This window comes from Aquarana catesbeiana, linkage group LG05, assembly GCF_042186555.1.
Source record: "Aquarana catesbeiana isolate 2022-GZ linkage group LG05, ASM4218655v1, whole genome shotgun sequence".
Classification (NCBI taxonomy): Eukaryota; Metazoa; Chordata; class Amphibia; order Anura; family Ranidae; genus Aquarana; species Aquarana catesbeiana.
This window is the reverse complement of record NC_133328.1, coordinates 120,090,788-120,112,494: the sequence shown is the minus strand read 5'-3', so window position 1 is coordinate 120,112,494 and position 21,707 is coordinate 120,090,788. Positions and strand designations below refer to the sequence as shown.

Genomic DNA, 21,707 nt, shown 5'->3' with positions numbered 1-21,707 from the left:
ACTGCCAGTATCCCCCTCCTGCTTGTCTCTCCTAGTGGGGCCACCGACCACTGCACCCGAGTGACCAGCTGCCACAACATAGTTCTTCCTCCGCTGGAGCCCCGCCCCTGCCGTGGTCGGCCCGGGGCCTGGCTTTCAGGGCCTGAGCCATCTTCCCCAGCATCCGAAGTAGGACAGCTGGCTCTCCTGTCTGCTGTGCCCTTGTCACTGCTATGGCCGACCGCCTGCTTGTGCCCCCTCCTCCCCCACTCCTGCACCGCCATGCGCTTCACGGGCAGCCCTGTAACCGGCCGACCTGCCTTGCCCTGCTGTCCTGTATTACCCGATCGCGGTCTGTGACCCCCCCCGTGCTGTGTCGCTAACCGCTTCGCGGGAGGCCCAGAAACCGGCCGACCCGCACTACCCCTCTGCCTCTGTGACCTCATAGGTAGGGGCCCAGGGGCGTCGGGCGAGAAGCGAGTAGGTGGCCTGGATCGCCTGCCTCTCGCAGGTGCGCTCTCCAGCAACGGGGCCGCTGGGGCAGACTCACCCAGCGCCGCAGCCAACCGACCCTCTAGCCATCCAGGTTCCCTGGACGCCGCCTCGGCCTTCAAACGTGCAAAGAGATCCTCCACTGCTGACATGCTGCACGCTTGCTCCTCTCAACCAACTGAGCTGGGGTGGGATCTTTCCCCCAGCTCAGTTAACTCTGCTCCACCCCCAACCCCACACCTATCCCCAACCACACACCTCCTTACATAGTCTTTCTTCCACCAAGTTCCCCTATTAACCCTGTCATGCCCGCCCTCTGCCTGTTTTCTTGGTTTTTGCTCCGGGCTTACTCACTATTCGTAGGGCATCGATTTCACAGTAAAGCTGAAAAGGTTCAGCATCATTGCCCTGAGTTAAGGCAGCCATAGATGGTTTGAAATTCAGCAGGAACCGGACAAATTTCGAACCATCCATGGGCAGGCTGGCTGTACTAAAGTCAATCTATTGATCGACTTGGATACAACCAGCCTGTCAGGTTTTTTCGTATGATCACTGCCGCTGGCTATAGCCGGCAGCAGTGATCATTGTATTCTGATGGTGGGGAAACCACTTGCTGCCAGAATACAATAGTGCAGCAAGAGAGATTTCCTCATCAACACTGACTGTGTTGATTGGGGAATGGAACGATTTTCTTTCCTTCAACTGTGGGCTGAAGGAAAGAAAGTTGCATAGTGTTTAACCAGTCTTGGGGCTTGTTCACACTTGACTAAATTTCTAATGCTCATAAACGCTCCTATAGCGTTTGTATGGCATTAGTATGGGCGTCAGACAGGAGTCAATGAGCTTTAGTATGGGCATTAGACAGGCATTTTACAAGCATTAATGAGGAGTTAAAAATGCTCCCCGAACGCCCTATGGGCAGTTTTGAAGCATTTGACAAGCGTTTGACGAGCGTTAAAACTGCTCCACAAATGCCAAATGTAATTTCATTACAGTAAATGAACAAATCTTAACACTCCGCAACTGCCTGCCAGAGCATTTGCGAGGCGTTACCATATGTGCTGTCTATTGTATCTTGTGCATAGGCGTTTGAGAGGCCTTTTCTTTATCGTACATCATGGGACACAGAGCCTTAAGTAATTACTTAATGGGTTATAGGCCACCTTCATAACCCCTCCTCCTTCCAGGAGCTCATCAGTTTTTTCACCAGTGTCTAAGGTGTTGGTCACAAGTGAAGATGTGCTCTGAGGAGCTCCAGGAGGGATCCATGCTGGAGTTAAATAGCCTCCGTAAAGACCAGTTCCATCCAAAGTGTCACTAAGGCCTAAAAGGATAGTACCTGGGGCCATGTATCCGAAGCACGAGGTTTTGCCTGTAACGCCTCTCTTTGTAGTGCTGGAACCCAGGAACCCAGGGCTTTGGTCTTGCTACATTACCTAGCTTTCCTGGTGGGGTGCTTTACAGGTCCAAGGGAGTTGGAACTCTGATATCTAGGGACCTGGTCCTTGAAGGTTTGCTAAACGCAGCCCGCCGTGATGGGTGAAGGTTGGATTGTCTGCTAATTCAGCAAATCCCATGGCGGGGATAAGGTAAGGGAAGAAACTTAGGTGTTAAATACACCTATGTATTCTTCCATTGGGGAAAAAATGTTGTCATGCCTTAATTCTCCACTAGAGGGAGTCTATGCACATACCTTACTCTTTTGTCTTTACTGTAAAGCTCAGTCTGTGTGTGGTCACAACAGCGTGTGCAGGGAGATTTTTATCAAGGTAAAAGAAATCTGCAAAATTTTCTTTCTCCCCCCTGAAGGGACCAGAGGGTTAGGGGGACATCAGCGGTGTACCCCCCTTACATTACCCCCCCACCATGGGGGGGGGTGCGGAGGTCCTGCTGGTACTGCTAATTTTATTACTGTTGGTTGATCTTACTGTTGTTGGTGCCTGCTGCTGTACGGTTCTCTGCCTCCCCCCTAGTGTTGGGTCTGTGGACCCGAAAACACAGCGCACGAGAGCTGGAACATTTTTAAATGTAAAAAGAGGCCGAATTTTTCTCGGAGGGGGTGGGGCCTAAGCGCGGTGCCATGAACATCCACGAGGACGCAGGAGGCTAAAAAAATAAAACTACAGCTGTGACAGTCTCTCCTTGGCTGATGAGGAGGAAACAAGCAGCCTGCAACACAGGGACACAGGAGCTGTGGGACACATGAGGGTTGCAAACTGGCATTTCTGATACAGGAAGGACACCTTTTTCCCAGCACTAGGCTGAATTTTATAGCGGCTTTAAATGTTATGACTATATTTAGCGATTAAGTGCAATTTATATAGTGCCTCTGTTTTTGTACTTACTATAGACTATACTTAGGACTATGCCTACCAAAAAAGACACCACAAAAAACAAAAAAGTAAAGGTTTCACCCCCATACGTTAGGATCTCGAGTTGCATTTCCACGCTGTCATCCTCGCCTGAATTACCAGTTATTATGGCAAACCAGGGTGAGCCATTGGAAGAAATTGATGGTGCAGCTGCTTCTCACATCTCGGCCCCTGTATACGTGACTGAAGATGTCCTTTCCTCCTCCCTGCAGGGTCTGGAAGGAAGATTAGCGGCTTTAATCGAATCCTCCATTCAAATGGATAGGAAGCGTGCTAGATCCACCTCCCCCACTTCAGAACCTTTGCAAGGGGAACAGTGGGCTCAGGATGAGGTGTTACCCTCAGTCGAACAGAAGGAAAAATAAACCGATGATTCCTCTGTGGTGGAAACAACGGTAGATGAACCTTTTTCAGCCTCAAAATCTGAGAAATTGCTGAAACAAACTCTTACGGAGATGGTTCGTTCCACTTTCATGCTACCCTATACGCAGTCTCCTGAAAGCTCTGTTTCTTCCTTGGGTTCCTTAAAACTTCCTCAGCCTTTGCATGCGTTTCCTGCACATGTATTACTAGAACAGATTATTTTTGCTGAATGGGATCACCCGGATAAGCATTTTCTCCCTCCTAAGAGATTTTGAATTCTCTATCCCCTGGCGGAGAAATTCTCCAAAAAACGTAAAGTACCAGCAGTTGACGCTGCGATTTCCAGTGTGAATAAAGGCCTAACTTGTCCTGTAGACAATGCACAAATGCTTAAGGATCCAACAGATAAAAAAGTTGGAATCCCTGTTAAAATCTACTTTTTCCTTCCTCAGCCTGCAATCACTGCAATAGGCGTTTGTCAATCACTAAAGGACCAATTTAAACACACCCTTAAAAAGATTCCTGCACAACAAGCTCAGGAATTGGCTGAACTACCAAAAACATTATGCTTTGCCATAGATGCTGTTAAAGATTCTATTCACCAGGCTTATACTTGTGCATATGCATAGAATCCTGTGGTTAAAAGATTGGTCAGCTGAAGCACCATGTAAAAACCTCCTAACTGGGTTCCCTTTTCATGGGGAGAAACTATTTGGAGAAGACTTGGACAAATATATCCAAACAATTTCTAGTGGGAAAAGTACTCTTTTGCCAGTCAAAAGAAAGTATAAACGCCCTTCATTTAAACAGGCTCTTTCCTCTGCACCAGGGGCTTCCGCCTCTAGACAGTGGCGACGGCCTCCACCGTCAGACTCTAGAGGAAAACCTCAGGGTCAGACCCAGGTTCAGAAGTCCTGTGGTCGGAAAACTGCAAAGCAGAATCCTAAAGCCTCATCATGAATAGGCAACCCCCCTCACCAAGGTGGGAGGAAGACTTCTGCAGTTTTCAGAAGTCTGGAACGAGGAAATTCAGGACAGATGGGTCATCTCCACGGTAACGCTGGGGTACATGCTAGAATTTCGGGACTTTCCACCGCCTCGCTTCCTGAGGTCAAGCGTTCCCAAAGATCCAGAGAAGACAATCTCTGTTTCAGGCACTAGACCGATTAATATCTCAAGGGGTGATCATACAGATCCCCACAAAAGAGCAAGGTCTGGGGTTTTATTCAAATCTTTTTATGGTACCAAAACCAAATTGGGATGTCAGACCCAATCTAGATCTAAAAAATCTAAATCCGTTTCTGAAGATCCGCTCCTTTCACATGGAGACGATCAGGTCAGTAGTTTCTATCCTTCTAGGAGGAGAACTTCTGACATCAATCGAAATCAGGGATGCATATCTGCATGTCCCATATTTCCCGCTCACCAAAAGTTTCTGCGGTTCGAGTTAAAACAGCAGCATTTTCAGTTTGTAGCCCTGCCCTTCGGCCTAGCCACAGCACCCCGGGTGTTCACAAAAGTGCTGGCCCCACCTCTAGCCAGTTTAAGGGCACAGAGCATAACAGTCGTAGCGTACCTAGATGATCTATTACTAATAGATCAGTCGGTGGCTCGTTTGGAGCAAAGCGTACTACAACCAACTATCTGGAAAGTTTGGGTTGGATTCCTAACCTAGAGAAATCTTCCTTAATACCGCTAAAAAGGTTGAAGTACTTGGGTCTGATCATAGACACAGCGCAGGAAAAGGAGTTCTTGCCTCAGGCAAAGATCAACTCCATAAGAGAGCTGATGCGGATGATCAGGTCAAAAGTTGAACCCTCCATTCGCCTTTGCATGAGGTTGCTAGGAACCATGGTGGCTTCATTTGAAGCAGTTCCCTATGCCTGGTTTTATTCAAGACTGTTGCAAAACAGTATCCTGTCTGCTTGGAACAAAACAATTCAAGCTTTAGACTTGCCAATGCCGCTGTCCCCAAGAGTGTCCCAAAGCCTCACTTGGTGGTTACTAACCCAGAATCAGTTGAAAGGAAAATCCTTCAGACCAGTCATCTGGAGAGTGGTAACGACGGATGCCAGCCTTTCAGGAAGGAGAACAGTACTAGAAAAGACAACTGTCCAGGGACAGTGGTCATGAACCGAAAGAACCTTGCCCATCAATATCCTAGAGATTCGGGCAGTGGGCTTGGCTGTAAAGGCCTGGATTTTCAGGTTACGGGATTGTCTTGTCAGGATCCAATCTGACAATGCCACAGCTGTGGCCTATATCAATCACCAAGTGGGCACCAAGAATCTCTCAGCGCAGAGACAGGTGAACCATATGCTAACTTGGGCAGATAGGAATGTTCCGTGCCTATCGGCAGTCTTCATTCTGGGTGTAGAGAATTGGTAGGCGGACTACTTGAGTCGCCAGCAGTTATTCCCAGGGAATGGTCTCTTCACCCCGACATATTTTGGGCTGTTTCGCCAGAGATGGGGGATTCCAGATGTAGATCTTCTAGCGTCCAGGTTCAACATGAAGTTAGTCAACTTTGTGGCCAGAACAAGGGATTCACTCAAATGCGGAACAGATGCGTTGGTGACCCATGGGATGAGTCCTCACTGATCTATGCATTCCCCCCTATTCAGTTGCTGCCTCGACTTCTTTGCAGGATCAAGCTGGAAAGAAAGCCGGTAATTCTGGTGTCACCAGCATGGCCCAGAAGTTCATGGTATGCAGAAATCGTAAAGATGGCAGTGGAGGGCCCATGGTCCCTCCCACTACGGCCAGATCTGCTCTCACAGGGACCGATATTCCATCCTTCCTTACAGTCTCTTAATTTAATGGCTTGGCTATTGAAACCCACATTCTAAAGAAACGTGGGCTTTCCGAGTCAGTTATCCCTACCCTTATTAATGCAAGGAAGCCAGCTTCAAGAACTATATATTATAGGGTCTGGAGGGCTTATGTTTCCTGGTGTGAATCCAGGGGTTGGCACCCTCGGAGAGATATCATAGGCAGCAGAATTCTTTCCTTTCTGCAATTAGGGGTAGAAATTAAATTGGCATTGGTTACTATTAAAGGCCAAGGTCTCAGCTTTATCTGTCTTATTTCAAAGACCACTTGCTACACATTCTTTAGTCCTGGGTTTTATACAAGTGGGGACGCGGCTTAATCCGCCCGTCAAGCCTTCCTTGAACCCTTGGGACTTGAACTTAGTTTTGTCTGTGTTACAGAAACAGCCATTTGAACCGATACAACATATTCCCCTAGTCCTTCTGACAAGGAAGTTGGTATTTTTGGTTGCTATATCCTCAGCAAGGAGGGTTTCGGAATTGGCTGCTCTTTCTTGTAAAGAGCCATATTTGATTTTTCATGAGGACAGAGTGGTGTTACGCCCTCGTCCAGACTTTTTGCCAAAAGTAGCTTCAGGTTTTCACCTGAACCAAGATATTGTCCTGCCATAATTTTTTCCAAAACCATGTTCCTGGGAAGAAAAGTTACTACATTGTCTTGATGTGGTGAGAGCAGTGAAAATCTATTTAAAAGCAACTGCTAAGATTTGTAAGACTGATGTCTTATTTATTCTGGCAGAAGGTCCTAAGAAAGGACAGGCAGCGCCGAAATCCACTGTCGCTAAGTGGATTCGGCAAGTGATAATTCAAACTTATGATTTAAGGGATAAGATTCCCCCTTTTCAAGTTAAGGCGCACTCTACCAGGGAGGTTAGTGCTTCTTGGGCAGTGCATCATCAGGCCTCCATGGCTCAGATCTGTAAGGCCGCAACTTGGTCTTCAGTTCATACATTCATGAAAGGAGGTATGAGGATATCGCCTACGGGAGCAGTGTGCTGCAGGCAGCAGTATAAGTCCTCAAGTCTGGGGGTACCCTCCGGGTTCCGTCTCCCTCCCCTCAAGTGGCATTGCTATGGGATGTCCCATTAACTAATTACTTAAGGCCCTGTGTCCCATGATGTACAATAAAGAAAATAGGATTTTTATAACAGCTTACCTGTAAAATCCTTTTCTTGGAGTACGTCATGGGACACAGCGGTCCCTCCCCTCTTTTTTGGGATTTAAGTATATTGCTTTGCTACAAAAACTGATGTGCTCCTGGAAGGAAGAGGGGATATATAGGGAGTGAACTTCCTGGATTGGGTATAACAAGTGTCCAACACCTGAAGGTGGCCTATAACCCATTAAGTAATTACTTAAGGCTCTGTGTCCCATGATGTACTCCAAGAAAAGGATTTTATAAAAATCCTATTTTTAATGCCTCTCAAACGCCTATTCTTAATGCCAGTGGGAACTCAGCCTTAGAAAAGAGCAGTTTTCTTCAAATCTTTTATCCTAGTAATGTTCTGAGCAAAATAATGACAAATGGTTAATTTATTGTTTATATATTGACAACAAATACTTCAGTTAGAGACGTTGTCTGGAAGTGCAAAGGGATACGTCTTCTGTATACTGCAGATGACAAAGATTAGCTTTTATATGAAGTTATTATGGTTCCCATCAGTTTTGCAGTGTTACAAGAAATGCAGTTCACTTCTTCCTGATCCCCTATGTATTTATCTATGTATTTATACTCTTTCAGGAATGGCCATGCACAGCCCAATCCTGATACAGCTAGGACTGAGCCATCTATGGTTCCTGATAATTCAAATAATTTGATATTGTACTCATGTGTTAAAGTAGAACTATAGGCAAAACTTTTTTTTTTTCATTTTGTATAAAGCAAGGGGGGGGGGGGGGTATAACCCCTGTCAGATTGGGGACATTTCCTTTCACAGTTAAGGAATTCCTTGGGGACCCCCAGGTCACCAGAACTAGTGTCCCCATTGGATGATTTCCCCACCATTACTTTTCTGGGGACAACCAGAAATATGGGATATTCTTTTACTTTCAATGCTAATGGTAAACAGGTCAAATGGAGAGGGTGAATCTCCTTAAAGTGAGCCCATGCAGCAATAAAAACTGACAGGTGTTGTCCCTCTCCACGCTATCCAAAACCAAAACCAAAAAGGTTGCCTTTCGCAGATTTCACTTGCAGAGACATGAGTTTACATCCATTGTACATCCGTTGTACATCAGTTTTCATGCATGTTTCAGTGAGTTTTTATGCACGTTGACATTTTTCATGCACATCAGTTATGTGCCCTGTTCACACCGCAGTGTTGATGCCATTTGTGTTGTTTTTCCATGCAGAAAACTACATACACGTTGCAGTTTCCTGCGCAGAATATATCCGCACGTGATACCAGAACACCTGCAGAAAAATTGAGGTCTCTGCACACGGTGTGAACAAGGCCTTAGCTATAGAAATACAAATTTAAATTAGGAATGCTACAGTGGATTCAAGGATAAACCGATGTCTCACCACTTGTTCTGTGTGAAGCCTTTTACCAAAGGTTAAAACTAGCAGTAACTCCATACATGCAGTCATGTTCATACATGTTTGTTGTGCTTATTCTAGAAAGTCATTGAAAAAAATCTATGTTTTGAGTATCTATGAGCGTTTAATAACTAGCCTTTGTTTTCCAGGTACCGACAACTATTTCTGCAAATGTAAGATTACATGCTTCCAACCCTAATTTATCTACAATAGATTATACGGAGGAAAAGCAATACTCAAATGGCTCTGACAATTCCAATTTCTCCAAGATGCAGGATGACTTGTGTCATATTGCACACAAAGGTGAGAAACACACAAATCCTAAATGAGAGCACCTATTGACATAAGACTTGGGCCAACTGCTGAGATGAATGAAAGATTGTTCCTAAGGCTGCATTCACACCTGAGCGTTTTCAGCTCATAAAACGCTCGTAAAATGCCTGAAATACGCCCAACAAGCAAAATCCCATTCATTTTAATGGCACCTGTTCACATCTGAGTGTTTTGTCACCTGAAGCAAAACGCCTGAAAAATCCCCAAAGCTCAAAAAAAACATGAGCTTCTTTGAGGTTTGATGCAGCCTTAAGCCCCCATTCACGCCTGAACTTAGCGTCTTCAGGCAGAAAGTCAATTTTGCCGGGTTTTTACCACGCCACCATTTTGACACGTTTTTGCCGCAATTTTGTACAGGTCAAAAGGCCCAAATCTGCCTAAAAAAAAAGTTCCAGAACTTGTTTGAGCTTCAGGCATTTTGGAGCGTCTGGCTTCAGGCGTTTTGGAGTGGAGATGTGAACCATCTCCATGGAGAATAATACATTTTTTTCCCCTCCAACATTTTGTAGCTTCAGGCTTCAAGCTACAAAATGCTCAGGTGTGAACCAGGCCTAAACAGCAGAGATTTTTCTCTGCCAAAAAGTGTTGGTCCAGGGGTCCGTTTCATGATGTGCACCAGTATTCATACTGCCTTAAAGGCATTGTACACTGTCAAATGTTTTGTTGTTTTAACTAGGTATTCATATAGTTCTATTCCCTGCGTTGCCTTGCCTTGGTTTGCCTTGTAATGGGATATGTAGTTTCCTCACATGTTATTTCTTAGACTACAGACTGAGGTCATGCACTGACCTGTGCAGTGCCATTCTGTATACCTCATGTTTGAGCACAAACCAAGACTTCTGACATCAGAATGTGAAGATTTACTCTACTATAGGCTGCAGGTAAAGGGCAGCAAATGACCCCATGTAACTACAGGATCAATGTGTCTCTTCTGCAGGTGAAAAAAAGGTACAAGTAGTAAGGTTTATAATGCCTTAAAGTATGTTACTAAATACAGTACTATAAGGTATACAGTATATTGCAAGTACCACCACGCTACTATAACTAAAATGTGAAAAAATGTAAAATATAAATGATTTATACACTGTGACGGGCTTGCTGCTAAACACTATGTGTGCCCACATCAAAACAAAATACAATACAGAAAAAGCGTAGCGCTACCCCCTATTTGCATAAAGTGATATGTGAGTAGTGGTGGAAACTTCCTATACAAATAACAAAGGTTAACCAATAATGAAATCCTCAAGCTCTTAGCAAGGGAAAAAAATGTATCAGATATAATTTAACAGATAAGTTAAAAAATGACAGCCTTTCAGATTGCTTTTCCTACCTAAAAGCAAAATGACCCTCGTACGTTATAGTAGGCACCTTCCACTATCAAAATGATCCTTTTCCTGGCCGCCGACCAGTCCGTCCCAAAGTTCCTTTCTGAATGTTGGTAGTTACATATGGCTAGGCACACTCCCCAACTGCTTTGTTACGATGCTTAGCCCAGCTGGTGAACACTTCATTGTGGAACAAAAAGAAGCATATGAAAGTTTGCCTTAGACCTGGGAGTACTCTAATGTAGAGGGCTGCAGCAGCAGTTCTTTGTGCAAGATTTCTATATGTCAGTTATAGTATTGAAGGATGTCATCTATGCAGTGGTGGTAGAAGGGGGGGGGGGGTTATTTTGTTTTTACTGAGAGGGAGACCATTTTGTGTAGTGGCCACAACATCCATCTTTAGTTAGCCTTAGAATCAATACACATTAATGCGTCACTGCAGCCCCCTAGTAACAGCATACCTGTATAGAATACATACCTTGTATAGAATGTAGATAACCCCCTTAGAAGCAATTTTTGGAATTTGTCCCCTTTGCAACAGGACACCACAGGCTACACTACAACCAGAGAAACCAAGGCTACCCCTCTCCTCTATTCGTGCTGATACTCAGAATTATGAGCATTGTACCCCCCTGTGTGTTTTGCAGGCATAGTGGATCTGGCACCAGTAGGACTAAACTTCCTTATTTCAGGAGTCTTCCTCCCATAGACTCATTTATGGAACAGCAAACTGGCTCTAGCTCTGGCTCTCAGGCAGTATCCAATTGTTCACTAACCTCTTCAGGGAGTTTCTTCTTCATGGACTTTTGTGCCCAAGGATTCAGTGTTCTTCCTTCCACAAATGAATTTATGGGGCAGCAAAAGCTCTGGCTTTAAGGCAACATCTACGGGTTCAGACATAGATCTAATGCTGTACAGATTCAACCACCAACCGGACAGGTTTGTGTTCAGGGCCATGGATCCTTAGGCCTTGAAGGTAGATGCCCTAGTCGCTCAGTGGAATCAGTTCAACCTGATTAATGCATTCCCCCCTCCCTAACCTCAAGCTCCTGCCTCATCTGCTTCGGAAGATAGAGAGGAGAAATTCAGGTGATTCTCACTGCATCAGACGGGCCCAAGAGGGCATGGTACTTTTGCATAGTCAGACTCCTAGCACACTGTCCGGTTCTACCTAACTGTCTTTATCTTCTCTCTCAAGGTCCCATGTTCCATCCCGCTTCACAGTCACTGGCTTTGAAGGCTTGGCTATTGAAGCCCAAGTCCTGAGGAACAGGGTCATATGACCTCCGTGATTCCCACTTTGCTGAAGGCCAGGAAGCCCTCTTTATAGGGTTTACCACCACACGTGAAAAGCATACTTTGCTTGGTGCGAAATAAACGCATAATCCTGGAAAATACTTTGTGGCATGGGTTTTATCCTTCCTTTAGTTAGGGCAGGAGAAGTCCTTATCCCCGAGGACCATAAAGGGTCAGGTTTCTGCCTTAGTGGTGCTCATTTAAAGACTGCTAGCTTCCCACTCCTTGATAAGTGCCTGTGTACAAGAGGAGGCTCACATTGTACCACCAGTATGCTCACTGTGGAGCCTCAATCTTGTGGTGTTGGTCCTTCATGGGCCACCATTTAAACCTATTCTGGATTTCCCTCCTTCTACTGTCATACAAGCTTCCCTTTGTTGTGAATATCACTTTGATTTGGAGGGTATCTGAGCCTTTGCAGTTTTATCCTGTAAGGAACCTTTTCTTGTACTTAACAAGATAGAGGTTGTTTTGAGACCGCAAAACTCCCTCCTGCCTTAGGTGGTCATAAAGGGACCGGCTGCTTCTTGATCCACAATTGCTAGGTGGATTTTACAAATCCTTACTCAGGCGCATGACCTGAGAGGTAGCGTTTCTTCCCTTCCTGTAAAGTACCACTCCACGCATAGTGTTATTGCTTAGTGGGCTTTTCAACATCAGGCCTCAGTTTCCCAGGTCTGCAAGGCAGCCACCTGGTCTTCTACTCATACATTCACTACAATGGGGGATGCTAAGGCCTCAGTGGACACTGGCCTTAGTCGGAGAGTCCTACAGGCAGCCCTGTGAGGGCCTTCTCTGTTATTCCTCTTCTTCTATTAAGGGGATTGTTCCTGTTGTATCTGTTAGCCATTATTTGCAATTGCCTGCACCTAATAAGATTGCTTTTGGATGTCCCAGTAGTCTAAGAATTACCTCCCCTGTGTCCTGTGATGTACAATTAGGAAAATTGTATCTTTTTCTTACCTGTAAAATCCATTTCTTGGAGTACATCACAGGACACGCAGGTCCCTCCCCTATGGTTTCATGCTGATATTGCTTGCTTGCTTTGAATAACAAAATTGAGGCTGGAAGTGGGATGGGTTATGCTCCTGGGAGGGGTCAAGCTTTGCTTTATGCCAGTGTCCATTCACCTGGAGGTGGAGCATAACCAATAGTCTAAGAATTATGTCTCGTGTTCTGTGAAAAGTGACTTTACTGGTACTTTTGTTTGTTTGTGCTAAAATGCTGACATAAAATCACTTCACACTGCAACAATGAGCTACTCTCACAAAAGAAATCACTTCTTATATATCAATTTTTCTTTGTAAGGTCTGCAAAAACTCACTCTCCTTGAAATTTAGTTAGGATTAATATTTTATTTTCTCAGCTGACATTGCCATACTTTGTATATACCAGAAATTGAGAACACGTAGATCCTTTCATTGATTCATGTTCTGTCATCCAAATCTGCTCCCCGGTCAGCTAATCATAAATGTATCCTTTTATTGTATCATATTCTTGGTTGATTATTTAAAATGAGTTACTTTTTTCTTTTTTTTTTTTTTTTTGTCTCTGCTTCAGTAATATTTTAGACACGGGTCACTTGAAGGGCATTGTTCAGGAATATTGAGCATTCATGCAGCCAAATGTGCGTATATACTATAAAGGAGAACTACAGCCAAATTTTAAAAGTCATTAAATATACCTAAACAACAGAATTCTTTGCAGTAATAGGGCAGCTAATGACGCCATCCAAAATGTTATATGTCAACCTCTCCACTGCTTATACATGTTGACATTACAGTTTACACTCATATAGTAGAAGCTCTTGCTGTGTTGTGCAAAGTTTTTTTTTTTGAGATATTTGTCCTAGTAACTGTTCGTGGTGTGACAGAAAGAAAGGGAAAATCATTTTTGGATTATCAGAAAAAGAGTTGAAGGCAAATTTTTCAAGCTAACAAATGTTTTTGGTGACCCTTGTCTAAGATGGGACTTCCCTCTCACTTTGGAGAGATTATGGATGTGTTCACACCTGCGAATGCACCCTCCCTGCAATTAGATGCTAGAACTCCAGCGGGCAGTCTGCGTCCAGGGTCGATCACTCACCTACAAGTGGGTGCGATTAGCTGTGAGAGCCAGCAGCCTCCCATTAGTTTTAATGGGGCTGCCTACTCGCAGCTATTTGTGGGAACCTGCGCTGACATTCTTGTATGTAATCTAAGGCAGGGTGCAGTCGAAGGTGTAAATGCCCCCTATATCTCACGTCTCGTTGTGTCTCCAAACAGGAAATGTAGAAGAATCTCCATAACAAGACATAGACAGCAAAAAGTAACCTGGTTTTAACCCTTTCCCTACGCTTTCCAAAACTAAAATACAATGTTTGGAAATACTTACACTGTAATATCAGTTTCAATAGTAAATGTTTTCACGGGGAGGATTATATACTTAATTCTTTGAAAAATTATAATGGGGTTATGTTATGTGGTTATTTAAAATAAAACTAGTTTTATTTTATGTTTTGTGCTGATTATGCATGAATTTTTAAATTAAATACTGTACCTAAAAATAGCCATATGACTATATTGTGTTTTGTTTTTTTTGTTAGATTTCACAGTGCACATGACCTGCTTTTCAAGTAGCTGACATTTCCTTTTTTTTATATTTCTTTAGCTTATTTTACATTAAAATCTGCTTATAGCACAGTCTTGGCTGAACGAGAAAAGCTAAAGCAGCTATTAGAACAAGAATCTTCGCCGACAGCTCAAATACTGGGCCTGAAGAATGCCTTATCAGTGGTAAGATTCTGTGTGATACAGCTATAAATCTGAAATAAAACACTTTCACAAATCTTACTCTTGTGTAAAAAAAAAAGCTCCTAAAAAAAGGAACTTGCTGTGTTGCCTATACCAGCCGATCAGATTCTCCTGTTCATAACCTTAGTGCAGGTTACAGAATAAAAGGGAGGATCTGACTGGCTGCTCTGAACTAAGGTGCCTGGTGTTCACCAGTCATTAGGATCAGTGGTGTTGACTTCACCTGTTGGTTGTGTCCTGCTTTTCCTGTGTGTGTGTGTGTGTGTGTGTGTGTGTGTGTCCTGCTTATGCAAACAAGGCTTGTAAGGGACTATATACTATGTACACTCAATCAATATTTATTAATATAAAGCCATTTTAATTTTGTTCTCAATCGGTTCTTAATTGAAATAGGTGATTTAAAATGTCAAATGCTGAAAAAAAAAGATGAAATCCTAAAATTTATATCCATATCTCCTAAAACCCCTCAATCTGTGTTTTGCTATTTTATTATTGCTATATGTATTTTTTTATAAATTGCAGGCAGTAAAACAAAATGCTGATCTTACAGAACGCTTGCACAGAATTCATGCTGATTCTTTGCTTCATGGTACAACAGCTAGTGCAAACATCAGTCCAGTGAAGGTGGGTGAAGATATCCTGGCTTAGTGAAGTATCAGCCAAAATAAAATGGGCACAAAAGTGTACATAGATATGAGTCAGATGGGAATCGCACTGGTTTTGCGAATGCTATAATTTCCTTTTTTTATTTAATTTATGAAGTGTTTTATATGTTTAAAAAGGATGTCAAGTTTAAATAATTTTCTGCTAGAGAGTTAACCACTTCAGCCCCGGAAGATTTTACCCCCATCCCGACAGAGCATTTAACTGCGTCGCTTTAACTGACAATTGCGCAGTCGTGCGACGTTGTACCCAAACAAAATTCGTCCTTTTTTGCCACAAATAGAGCTTTCTTTTGGTGGTATTTGATCATATCTGCGTTTTTATTTTTTGTGCTATAAACAAAAAAAGAGCGACCATTTTGAAAAAAAAACTATATTTTTTACTTTTTGCTACAATAAATATCCCCCCAAAAATATATAAAAAAAAACAAATTTACTTCTCAGTTTAGACCGATATGTATTCTTCTACATATTTTTGGTAAAAAAAAATCATAATAAGTGTCTATTGATTGGTTTGCGCAAAAGTTATACCGTCTACAAAATAGGGGATAGATTTATGGCATTTTTATTGTTCATTTTTTTGTTATTAGTAATGGTGGTGATCTGTGTTTTTTATCGGAACTGTGACATTGCGGAGGACAAATTGGAAACTTTTGACACTATTTTGGAACCATTGACATTTATACAGCGATCAGAGCTAAAAATAGCCACTGATTACTGTGTAAATGTCACTGGCGGGGAAGGGGTTAACACTGGGGGCGATTAAGGGGTTAAATGTGTTCCCTCAGCATGTTCTAACTGTAGGGGGGATGGGCTACCTAGGACATGACAGAGATCACTGCTCCCGATGACAGTTTAACGATGTATAATGGCCCTAGAACAATTCCCTTAATTCTGGTGTGCACAGCAATATGTAATGTAGCGCAATTGTTGTTTTCATAGGTAGGCACCCGACACATGTGTTTATGTATGCGGGGTGGGAAATAAGAGGGCGATTTAAAAAGCTTTTATTTTTTTTACACTTTATTTAGAAAAAAAAAAATTTGTCGCACAACAATATCGCTATCAGATAAGGGTCCAATAGCACCCTACGTGATTGCATATTTTATTGTGACAGGTCATCTTTACTGACACATCAGGGGTCTATCAGACCCCTAATGTCCCTCATGTACTCTACTGTAGATAATGGGGCATGGCACTACCAAGACCCGTTGAGGGGGTGACACTACTGTGACCTGTGGAAGTGATCAAATTACTTAAGGGAGAAAGCTGACTGTCCGCATAACAAGTACACACACAGTCCCGACAGCTGCAGCCACCAAGAGTGTGTGTAAAAGGGGCCGCTGCCACCGATGTAAGCCTTATGCAAAAGGGTTGATCTACATTCCATTGTACAGCTGCTGGTCTACACTAATGTTAGTTAAAGTGGAGTTCCACCCAAAAAAAAAAATGTGATTAATGTGCATAAAATAAACTAAAAAAAAAAATTTAGAGAAAAATCTGCCTCCTTCAACACCTAGGCTCCTTATGTCACTTCTCTCGACGCCTCCGTTCGCTACTGCTCCTGGGAGATGTGTGTCATCATTTCCCAGGAATCAGTAGGGCAGTGCCGAGGGCTTTGTTGCCATCACAACGGGGCGGGCACTTCCGCCGCCGCCCGTTGTGATGGTAACCTGAGTAGTTGACAGCGCTGCGATAATGACAGAATGTGCATGCGCGAGATCGGGGAGAGCAGCAGCACCGTATCCCGGAACTGGATGCTTGTGGGCTTCACATGCCCACAAGCAATATGAAAATGGCCAGTAACGAATTATATAAGTTTATTTCTGATATGAATCCAGACACCGGGGGACGAATTTTACAAAATACATGAGTGTTACAATGCTAGGTTATAAGCTTATGAAAGGTTTAAAAAAAAAATATATTGATTGTCGTTGAAACTCCGCTTTAACCAAAAAGCAGGGTTCCAAATCATGTTATCACCATGATAGCAGGCAGTCATGGGGTTCACTAAGGTTTGTTTATAAACAAACCTACAAGGTCAGCCCTAAATAAGCCTAAGGCCTCACGCACTCTGGACGTTTTTACAGCTGCTGTTTTTGGCTTCATGACATTTTTTTTAAACTCTTCAGCATGTTATCCTATGTGTCCATACACACATAGGCTGTTATCAACTGTTTTGATAGGAGTTTTTCAGCTGTAAAAATGTTCTAATGTCAAAGAACGCAGGTAAATGCTCAAAAACGCGTCTCACCACCGTTTTTTAACGTTTTTGATCCCATTGATGTAAAAAAAAAAAACGCATCTGGGAACCTTGGGCTACTATGTTCATTAAACTCTGTTATACCCAGGCAGCAGTACGGACCCCGATGTCATAACCCTAGGTGTCCTTCCCTAGGTATCCTTCGTCCTTGACCAGGGTAATCTGTCACCCTGGACGCCTAGAAAGTCCGGCCTTCAGGTCTCCACCACTTAGTAGTCATAATAGCTGGGAGAGGCCTCACTGGTCTATCCAGCCAGCTCCTTATTAATCTGTCCACAGTGAGTTCCCATAGGGGTGGCGAGATTGACTTCCGGCGTCAGTCAGCAGCATTTCTCTCTAACTTTTAGGCTGGTGGACCGGTATTATCTTCCCGCAGGTCCTGTAAGGAAAATCTGAAAGATCTAGGCTACTAAATCTCGTATGCCTAGATCTTTCAGGTCTTGGTATGAGGCGCACTAGATTAAGTGGAGGCTATCCTATGCTACAATTACGGTTAAGAAAATACCGTAGTTATCGGTGTATAACACACACTTTTTCCCCGTTAAAATAGGGGGGAAATCGTGTGTGCGTGTTATACGCCAATATATGCTTCCACTCGGGGAAAGAGGGAACGAGCGCTGCCGAAATAGAGCCGGATCTCCTGTGTTCTCGGCTCAGCTCGCAGTCACAATCAGCCCGCCCCCTGGACGGCTCCTAGCATTGACGTCCCGGCATTGGACCGGTGTTATGTCTATCATAGGATCCAGGCCAAGGGGCAGGACTGGGCGTGACGCCGAGCAGAGTACACAGGAGAGCCGGCAGCGCTCGCCCCCACCTATCCCTCGATGGCAGCATATAACGGCAAGACTGCAGGTGGGTACTGATTTGGCTGCAGATGGGCATAGATCAGGCTGCAGATGGACACAGATCAGGTTGCACTGAAGCTGCCGATGGGCACTAATCAGGCTGCATTGATGCTCACTGACCATTATTTTGCTTCAAAGTGTTTTTTGTTTTTTTCCTGAAACTTCCCTCTTAAATTGGGGTGCATGTTATTTGCCGAGGCGTGTTATACGCCGATAAATACGGTAGTTTGTTGCATATACGTTTATGTCCTTTTCTTGTACCTGATCACCTTTTTGTTGGTGAGCTTACCATGTCATCTTTTTTTCTGAAAAAACAATAAAAACATTGAAAAGAGAAAAAAAAACGCTTAAAAACGCTAACGCTACAAAAACGCTATTCCAAAAACGCTGAAAAACTTACTGCAAAGCTAATGGCATTTTTTTAACGTTATTATAACGTCCAGTGTGCACGAGGCCTTAGGCCTCGTGCACACTGGATGTTTTTACAGCTGCTGTTTTTAGCTTCAGAAGTTTTTTTTCTGCAATCAATAAACTTCTCGGCATGTTATTCTATGTGTCCAGGCACAAATAGGCTGGTATCAGAACCCCCAGAACTAGTGGATTCTGAGAGGAGTTTTTCAGCTGTAAAAACGCCCTAACTCTGAAAAAAGCTTAAAAATGCTAAAAAATATAGCTATTCGGCATTTATCAGCGTTTTTTTGAGCCATAAGCTTTTATTGAAGTATAGTTTTGCTAAAAAACACTACAGTCAAAAAACTCTGAAAAACTCTACTACAAAAAAAGCTGAAAAACTCACTCTACAGCTAACGTTGCTGGCTTTTTTATAACGTCCAGTGTGCATAAGGCCTTTATAAATAAATGGTCTCCGTGGCAGTTGAAGACAGCAGCACGCTGCTGTTCCAGTGTAAAACAGTAAGAAAAAAATGCAATAAGTTGAAAAAAAAAGATAAACTCTGTAAAAATAACAAAAAAAATAAAATTTTACACGTTTTTGTCTATTTGTCAGCTTCTAATAAAAAATAAAAAAACAAGTCTTATATATCCTTAAACAATGAATAATTATTTAGGAAATTTAGTTGAAAAGTTGCTAAAAAGTTAACTGACACTGTTAAATTTGGTATGGGCCTCTACACTTGGGTTTTGGCTTTCTACACACATATTTCCTGTGTTTGTGGTAGGTCAGCACTGATGCTAAACGCAAGCTTGTCTATCAACTACAAATTCAATCAGAATGCTAACAGATGCATCATTGACTGACATACCAAAAAAATTAGAGCAGTAAATACTCTATGCTTTATGTGTACTTTCCTAAAACAGATATACTGAGCTTAGCAGCAACTATGCATTGTGAATCACTGTGTATGTGTTCAGTTGTGTCTAGCATGCTATTTCTTTTACGTGCTGTTTCATACACATTCTCTTTGCTGAGCTTGCTAAATAGCTGTGCACCCTTTACATCATTACTATAAAATGTGTTCATGTATTTGTAAAATGTGACTGTTCTATACAGTATGTGTGATTACATAGTATAGTTGTACAAACTTAAGTGACCTATGTGAATCGTGTATGCTACAAATTAGTGGGAAATAATAATAATAATAATAATAATAATAATAATTGGTTAGAGTCTCAGTTGTTTTTAAAGGTAAGCTATCTTAAGAAAAATAAAGGCCGTCACTGAAGAATTCTCTTGTTAAAAATGCTTTTTCCTTGGCTGTCATGCCGGCGCTTTGTCTTCAGTTTAGTTTAGAAGCTTGTTCAGACCAGCAAGCTGAACGCATGGGCGCCGGTGTGCGCTGGGACAAACAGAGCCATTGTCCTGGCCTGGAACATAGCACTGCTTACTTTTTTTGTGTGAACCTCATTAAAAATTACCAAAGCTTGATTTCATAAATTCTATTCGCCACAGTGCGACTAGCATGCCATAGTTCAGAACACTAAATAGTACGCTTGTTTCAGCTTTCATATTTTAAACAATTGGGCCTATTTATATAAAAAAATGGCTAATTAGATGTTAGCTTTTACATTTCCTTGTCAAAAGAAGTTTATTGAGTATACAATGTTATAAAGATACATAAAGATACATAAAGTAAGTTTACAAGGATCTATAAAGTAAACTCATTGTTTTACAGTAGAGTTTATATAGGTATAGGTAAATATCATGAAATTTCAAATATTAAACATTGGGTTCACGTAAACCTAAATTAAAGATATATATCATTTCCTTAGTTACTTTTGTAGGTATTTAAATTATTTATACCTACTATACATATTGTTTACAAGTAGAGTGTATATAGGTCAAATAAATTCTGATAATGAGCTTTAATCGTAAGGTGGAAAAAAGGAAAGAGAAAGAAGAAAAAGGGTAGAAAGGCAGAGGTATGGTCCACAAGGTTGTCCCGCTCGTCAGTTTATTATTCTTTTTAGTTCTCTTTGAAGCCTTAGAATGGGTGTCTCTGTAAGTCATTTAATCTGTTACCATGGCAACAGGACAGAGTCATTGAAGTTTGACAGGAACTGTTGTTTTATCCAAGGATGCCAAAGTTTTTCAAATTTTGGAATTTGATTTTGATCGATGGCTACCATCTTAGCATGGGACATTGTATTATTCATTCTGTGAATTGTTTCTGCTAGTACCAATGTAGGAGATTTCCATGCCTTGGCCACTGTTTGTTTTGCAGCCGTTATTAGTTGGATCATAAGTTTGAATTGAGAGAGTGTTAACCATTCCGGTTTTAGATTAAGTAAAGTTAAATATGGATCTGGTTGTATTATTTTTTTAAATATTTTAGATGCAATCACGAAGACTTCCTTCCAGAAGGTTTGGATTACTGGGCACGTCCACCATATGTGTAAATATGTGCCTATTTCTGGGCATCCTCGAAAACAAAGAGTTGAGGTATTAGGTGAATATTTTGCCACTCTAGCAGGTACAAGGTACCAGCGAGTTAGGACTTTATAATTTGTCTCCAGTGCCAAGATGTTGGGTGAAGATGACTTAGATGTGAGCCATATATTAGACCAGTCCGTGTCTTCTAAAGTTCGTCCCAGGTCCTCCTCCCACCTCTGAACGTAAGAGGGTCTATTAAGATTTGCTACTCCATATAATTGATTATAAAGTGATGAAATTGTACCTTTAGCAAATGGATCTTTTGTACAGATTGATTCAAAAATGGATAATGGTGTATCCCCCTTTAGGAATGGTGTATAGAAATTTTTGATTTGGAGATATCTAAATATCTCAGAGTTTGGTAGATCATATTTTTCTCTAAGCGATGGGAATGAAAGGAATGATTTAGATGCTATGAAGTCATTTAGTGTCTGATGTTGTCCAAGCTTTAAAAGAATTTGGGTAGATCCATACCGGATAAAAGGCCGGATTTCTGATAAAAGAAAGGAGAGGATTGTGTGGAGATTGTAACTGATATTTGGTTTTTAGTTTATCCCAGAGAGATAAGAAGTGTTTAGTTATGGGATTATGAATTTTAAAGCGGTCTTTAGGATCAAGCCATAATAAATTTGATATTAATAGAGGGTCATTTTCTGAAGCCTCTATAAATACCCATAATGGGATTTCCTGTTTTGCATGGCATTTGGACAGACTGGCCAAATGTG

The 21,707-nt window shown here is 42.3% G+C and overlaps 1 protein-coding gene across 2 annotated transcripts in view; it reads left to right on the top strand.

Moving 5' to 3' along the window:
• OSBPL3 (oxysterol binding protein like 3) overlaps positions 1-21,707 on the top strand; it is a 320,546-nt gene that overhangs the window by 239,674 nt on the left and 59,165 nt on the right. For both annotated transcript variants that reach the window (XM_073630125.1, XM_073630126.1), the window contains 2 exons: positions 8,726-8,879; positions 14,180-14,304. In XM_073630125.1, the coding sequence (XP_073486226.1) occupies positions 8,726-8,879; positions 14,180-14,304 (279 nt within the window). The remainder of the gene's footprint in view (positions 1-8,725; positions 8,880-14,179; positions 14,305-21,707) is intronic.